The sequence below is a fragment of the Rhagoletis zephyria genome, unplaced genomic scaffold (assembly GCF_001687245.7).
Source record: "Rhagoletis zephyria isolate East Lansing unplaced genomic scaffold, Rhagoletis_zephyria_1.1 Rzeph_scaffold_01171, whole genome shotgun sequence".
NCBI lineage: Eukaryota > Metazoa > Arthropoda > Insecta > Diptera > Tephritidae > Rhagoletis > Rhagoletis zephyria.
In genome coordinates this window covers 120,599-127,536 of record NW_016158255.1, presented here as the reverse complement: position 1 = coordinate 127,536, position 6,938 = coordinate 120,599, and the positions used below count along the sequence as shown (strand labels likewise).

Genomic DNA, 6,938 nt, shown 5'->3' with positions numbered 1-6,938 from the left:
TTTTGTAAATTGGTGTAATTGACATTTACTTGAGGTTTACATGTTCAAAACAATGGTTTTTGACAACTCATACGTGTGAGCAGATTGAAAGCATTAATTAAACTTGAACCATTATTAAAAAGGTGTCAGCTTGTAATTGTTTCGTTTCCTAGGATTTCGCAAAATAACAAACTGTTTGGATTCAACCCAACCCAATTTGCAAGCACGATTTGCAGGTTTTACAGGATTTCTAGGAAAAGCTGGTTTTGCCATAAATAAATCTTATGAAAGGTGGTGGTGAGTTAATCATATATTAAGTACACTGAGAAGATGACAATAAGAGATAATCTTTTGATTATAATTAAACATCCACTGAGGAATCGGCTGTCAGTATTTCAAACTTAAGACGACTACTGCTAGGGGCAATGTAAGTTCTAAAAATTTGGAAAAGGTGCAAACTACCGACTCTTGGATATGATATATGTAGCTTTACTTTGATTTTTGATGTTCGACCACCTGTAATTTTACTTGCACATACTTACACATTTAACACTATTAAATTTCATTCGTACTCGAAAATTCGTTTAGCGATAATTCGGTAATATACCTTTTAGTCAACATTTTAATGTGAATGTTGTATTTAATAAGCACACCAACTAAATATCTTTTAAATTTGTAGCTTAAAATATGCAAACAGATTCTGACTCGAGATCTTCTTCTACTGAAACTGAATGGGCTACAATTTTTTTTTAAATTTTCTCAATTTTTATAAATTTTCTAGAAAGTTTGAGACTTAAACTCACATGTCTTTTGTTGTAGAATTAACTATATTTTTATANGTTTGTGATTTTTGGTTCTTGAGTAGCTTTTCAAGGACAGTTGTCGGTTATTTACGCATTGGTTAAATACGCATTTTTTGGTTGGAGACTTTGGCTCCGTCTGGCCAGTTAATATCCAGCCGAAGACGGTTTCTTGAGCAAGCAGGGTCCGTGACACGTTTATTTTGATGCCATAATCTGGGCATAAATGTCACCGCCTAGGATAAGGTCAACTTGTTCATTTTCGAAGAATTTGCTGTCCGCTAGTAGTAGGCTAGGAAATGCTTGTTTAGTCTTAGCGTTTACTTCGCAAGTCGGTAAATTACCGATGAATTGCGGTAGAACCAGGACTTGCGTATTTATATTGATTGAAGTTATGGAATGCTCTTTGAATTTANGTTAATAATAAAAAATACGCTTAAAAATGAGCTGATTTTTATGGCTTTGTACTGATTTTTGATCCCAACTGTACTGATTATGTCACTATAATATCTGTTGCTAGTNATGCTGCAGTGAACCTTTGCAAGTGTATGTTGAGTATGTAGGTGCTGGTCACTTTGTGATCATATACCGGGGAGATGGACCATGTCAACCTGGGATGCGTATGTGGCCCGCAACTCCTGCAGGGCATCCAAGTTTAATTAAATGAAAAGAAAATCAATAATTACTTGCTAAAATCTTTATTGAGATTGTTTGGGTATCGGAGAATATTTTACAATATAACCTTGTGGTGTGAGATGAAAGGTGGTGGCTAAAAAGGCGTCCGTGCTCAATTGTGATAAAAATGGAATGACCGCGCTAGTTTTTGACACCTTTTGCCGAACCCCCAAACAGCGAGCTGTGTTGAGGGGAAATTTGGCTAAATCGTTATAATAGTTGGCGGGAAATGTAATGCAATTATTTATATGCTCATTTTCGTATGTATATATGCACACGAACATTAGGGTGGTTCACCCTTTCAAAGTTTGGTTTAGGCTAGTGGCCTAAACACCATGTAAATGCACCATTACTTAGCTCCGTCGTGTACTTCATATTTATGCATATACAAAAATATGTAAAAACTTTCGCGATGTCTTTTTGTTCTAATTGCGGCTCGCAGTGCGTGGGTTGTGATTTTGTTTCATGCGGAATTTGTTCGCGCATTTTATTTGAAATGCGCAAAGCTAAATTCCGCCAGCTTTAAACTCTTAAAATCTAACGAAAATCTGATGTTTAAATGTGATGCGTGCTGCTATGTGAATATCTTTTTTGCTTGGCTAAGCTTGAGAATGCTATGTATTCGATAAAAGAAATTATGGCTGTTTTTAGTGGAGAAAAAAGTCGCCCATAATTCGGAAAACCCGAAAAATCTCGTATCATCAAAAGTTGCTAACAACAACGCGAATAATGGTGATGCAGCAGATAATGTAAACTTCAGAACTACCCGATCAAGATCTAAGGTCACTGACCTCAGTAAATTGCCCTTGAACTTGAATTCTTCCACTTCTTTTGCTGCTGCTACTGCATCTGAAAGTATTGTTGGTGCTAACTCCCTCGCAGATGACAATGGTGTTGTTGTTGTTGGTCAACCAACTAGTGTGTGCTCTTCTGTTGAGCATGCAGATAACGTAAACAAAAATAGTTCGCATACTTTTCGCCCTTCTACACTGGCTGCTGATAACTCGTCTTCACCTGCTGACAAAAACAACAACGCAGTAAGAGATGACTGTGAGATGACCGCTGTTGGTACTTCTTCTCAACCATCTTCTTTAAGTGATAACAAAGATCCAAGCAACAATGCCGCTTGAACCGAAGTGTTCGTAACAAGTGGGTTAATTTATCTTCGTTTGAGCCGAAAGTTTCTGTTGATGACATAAAAAGTATGTAGCTTAACATGCAGATATTGCTATAGATTCTTTTTCCTGCTGCATGTTCATAAAACTAGTAATTTTTAGCAAAAAAAAACCGACTTCAACTCCCATATAAAAAAAATATATATATATATATCTCATGATCCGCTGATCGGATCTTAACCAGATTAGTATGGGACCACCTCTGAGACACTACCTTTCCGATGCAAAAAGAATTATCGAAATCGGTGGTCAAAAGTTATGCGGGAACATACATAACAAAAAAAAAAAAAAAAAAAAAAAAATATTCCGACGAACTGATAACCTCCTCCTTTTTTGGAAGTCGGATGAAAAATGACNAAAAAAAATATTCGGACGAACTGATAACCTCCTCCTTTTTTGGAAGTCGGATGAAAAATGACGTAAGTAAACACAAACGTATAAACTTTAAACTGGGTGTTGCCTCAACAAATTACCAAAAAATATTGGATGCATCGCTATGGCCTGCTAATGTGAAAGTCAGACCATTTCGTTTTTTTTTCAAAAACAGGTAGCTCAAACTCAACCAGTGTAATATGTAAGATAACTACAATCACACCATTCCTCAAAACCGGAAGTAAAAATGATGTCCGGAATTATAGACCGATTTCGAAACTTCCGACCATCTTTAATCTTTTTGAAATTGTTGTTAAGGACAAACTCTATTTTGCGGTCAAATCTTTAATCTGCTCAAATCAGCACGGCTTCGGCTCTGGACGTTCGACTGTGTCTAATTTATTGGCTTTTAGTGAATTTTGTATATCAGCATTTTTGGCAGGACTTCAAGTGGACTGTATTTACACCGACTTTTCTAAGGCCTTCGATAGGGTATCTCATAAGATCCTTCTAAACAAGTTAGCCTGTCGAGGATTTCATTCCTCACTCCAGCAGCCGGATTCCCGCATTTATAATAATAATAGATTGGCGCTTACACATATGTTAGTGTTTGGCCGAGCTTCTCCTCCGACTTGTGGCGTGCGCCTTGATGTTGTCACACAAAGCGGAGGGACCTACAGTTTTACGCCGACTCCGAACGGCGATTGTATTTTTATGAGAAGCTGTTTTTCATGGCAGAAATACACTCGGAGGTTTGCCATTGCCTGCCGAGGGACGACCGCTGTTAAGAAAAAACCTTTTTCTATATTTTTTGGGATGTTGCTTTTGACCAGGGCTTGAACCCAGGTGCTGATGAGTGAAAGCGCGCACTGCTTACCACTACACCACAGCGGCCGACATTGCTATCGCTAATTTTGATCGCTAAAAATCTCCAAAGGAATAGCAGGTACGCTTAAAAACACGCAACATCTAGTTACATGCCCCTCATACTGCCAGATTTGGTTGATTACACATTGCATATATTACTTTTCCATGTTGCGTACTTTTAGGCCAAGCTGCTTTTCATTTAGAGAATTTTGGATATGGAAATTTAGCGTAGGGATTGCCAGAATTCCACTGCTGAAATGATGTGAGTCTTACTTGTCAGATAGACGCTGCCTGGTTACAATTTATGGTGTATTGTCAAACCATTTTGTGGCTACATCAGGTGTTCCCCAAGGAAGCATTTTAGGGCCCCTGTTATTTATTCTTTTTATAAATGGCTTAAGTAACTGCTTTTATTTTTCAAAATATTTGCTCTACCTACGCTGATGATTTGAAGGTTTTCTACCGTTAAGGATGCAGAAGACGCCGCAAGACTTCAGTGTGATTTGAATAATCTCCATTTATGGTGTTCGAAGTCGCGGCTCTCTTTAAACATAAACAAATGCTTTCACACTGCATTTTCCAGACGTCAGAATCTTGTGAACAAGCTGTACTCTATCGATAATCATGTCCTACATAATGTAATGGAAACTAAGGATCTTGGAGTGATATTTGACTCCAATTTTTCTTTCAACGGTTATATAAATTTTACACTGTCTAAATCGTACCCAGTTCTAGGTTTTATTCCCCGTAATACCTCAGAATTCTACGATCCGTATACATTTAAGCTCCTATACAAAGCTCTCGTCCGTTCGCATTTGGAATACGCAGTTATAATTTGGAGACCATATGACCAATTTTCAATTAATAGACTTGAACGAGTTCAAAAAGTTTTTCTTAAACATGCACTGCGTTCCCTAAGGTTTGAGAATCCTATTCCATCTTACAATTCTCGGCTCTTGTTAATTAATTTGAGCTCTTTGGAAGAGAGAAGAACTGTCCTTTCCTTGTCATATATCTACAACATAATTAATTGCATTACTGATTGTCCAATTTTACTTGAGCGGATAAGCTTTAACGTTCCACAAACAAGTCTCCGAAATANACTCGGAGGTTTGCCATTGCCTGCCGAGGGACGACCGCTGTTAAGAAAAAACCTTTTTCTATATTTTTTGGGATGTTGCTTTTGACCAGGGCTTGAACCCAGGTGCTGATGAGTGAAAGCGCGCACTGCTTACCACTACACCACAGCGGCCGACATTGCTATCGCTAATTTTGATCGCTAAAAATCTCCAAAGGAATAGCAGGTACGCTTAAAAACACGCAACATCTAGTTACATGCCCCTCATACTGCCAGATTTGGTTGATTACACATTGCATATATTACTTTTCCATGTTGCGTACTTTTAGGCCAAGCTGCTTTTCATTTAGAGAATTTTGGATATGGAAATTTAGCGTAGGGATTGCCAGAATTCCACTGCTGAAATGATGTGAGTCTTACTTGTCAGATAGACGCTGCCTGGTTACAATTTATGGTGTATTGTCAAACCATTTTGTGGCTACATCAGGTGTTCCCCAAGGAAGCATTTTAGGGCCCCTGTTATTTATTCTTTTTATAAATGGCTTAAGTAACTGCTTTTATTTTTCAAAATATTTGCTCTACCTACGCTGATGATTTGAAGGTTTTCTACCGTTAAGGATGCAGAAGACGCCGCAAGACTTCAGTGTGATTTGAATAATCTCCATTTATGGTGTTCGAAGTCGCGGCTCTCTTTAAACATAAACAAATGCTTTCACACTGCATTTTCCAGACGTCAGAATCTTGTGAACAAGCTGTACTCTATCGATAATCATGTCCTACATAATGTAATGGAAACTAAGGATCTTGGAGTGATATTTGACTCCAATTTTTCTTTCAACGGTTATATAAATTTTACACTGTCTAAATCGTACCCAGTTCTAGGTTTTATTCCCCGTAATACCTCAGAATTCTACGATCCGTATACATTTAAGCTCCTATACAAAGCTCTCGTCCGTTCGCATTTGGAATACGCAGTTATAATTTGGAGACCATATGACCAATTTTCAATTAATAGACTTGAACGAGTTCAAAAAGTTTTTCTTAAACATGCACTGCGTTCCCTAAGGTTTGAGAATCCTATTCCATCTTACAATTCTCGGCTCTTGTTAATTAATTTGAGCTCTTTGGAAGAGAGAAGAACTGTCCTTTCCTTGTCATATATCTACAACATAATTAATTGCATTACTGATTGTCCAATTTTACTTGAGCGGATAAGCTTTAACGTTCCACAAACAAGTCTCCGAAATATCTACCCTTTTTACGGGGAAAACTACAAAACTAATTATGCAAGTAATGCACCTATTGCTCGTGCATTTCGAGAACTGAACTATTTTAGTCACAGNTACCCTTTTTACGGGGAAAACTACAAAACTAATTATGCAAGTAATGCACCTATTGCTCGTGCATTTCGAGAACTGAACTATTTAAGTCACAGTTGCTTGATTTTTCTTTATCCAGATGTGCATTTATAAAAACTTTAAACTCAATTACTTTATAAGTTTATCATTGTATATACATAAGTATATTTTATTTTGCTAGTCTGTAAGGTACTTTGTACTGTAGACTTAATTCAATAAATAAATAAATAAATAATATATTTATATTGTATCTCAAACATATTTTCGACTGTAAGTCTTCTTAAATTCTTTAGTTTGATACCCACATTGCAATATTTCATTTATTTAATCAATTTAACTGTGTTCAGGCCTGTAGACTAAACCAAACAATCCAAGACGGTCCACCTTAATGCTTAATAATAATATACATGTGTACGCACACATGCCCAATTTGCCACAGGGCGAAGACGACGTCGTTACGACGTCGCTCTGGCGAAGTCGTTTTGGTGAACTCGAAACGACGTCGAGAGCGACGTCGTAACAACGTCGTTTCGAGTTCACCAAAACGACTTCACCAGAGCGACGTCGTAACAACGTCGTTTCGAGTTCACCAAAACGACTTCACCAGGGCGACGTCGTAACGGCTTCACCAAAG

The 6,938-nt window shown here is 37.5% G+C and overlaps 1 protein-coding gene across 1 annotated transcript in view; it reads left to right on the top strand.

The window, feature by feature from the left end:
* Positions 1 to 6,938, top strand: part of LOC108363032 (sodium-dependent nutrient amino acid transporter 1-like) — a 117,695-nt gene that overhangs the window by 20,984 nt on the left and 89,773 nt on the right. Inside the window, exon 3 of the mRNA XM_017616231.1 lies at positions 2,106 to 2,504. Coding sequence (XP_017471720.1) covers positions 2,106 to 2,504 — 399 coding nt within the window. The remainder of the gene's footprint in view (positions 1 to 2,105; positions 2,505 to 6,938) is intronic.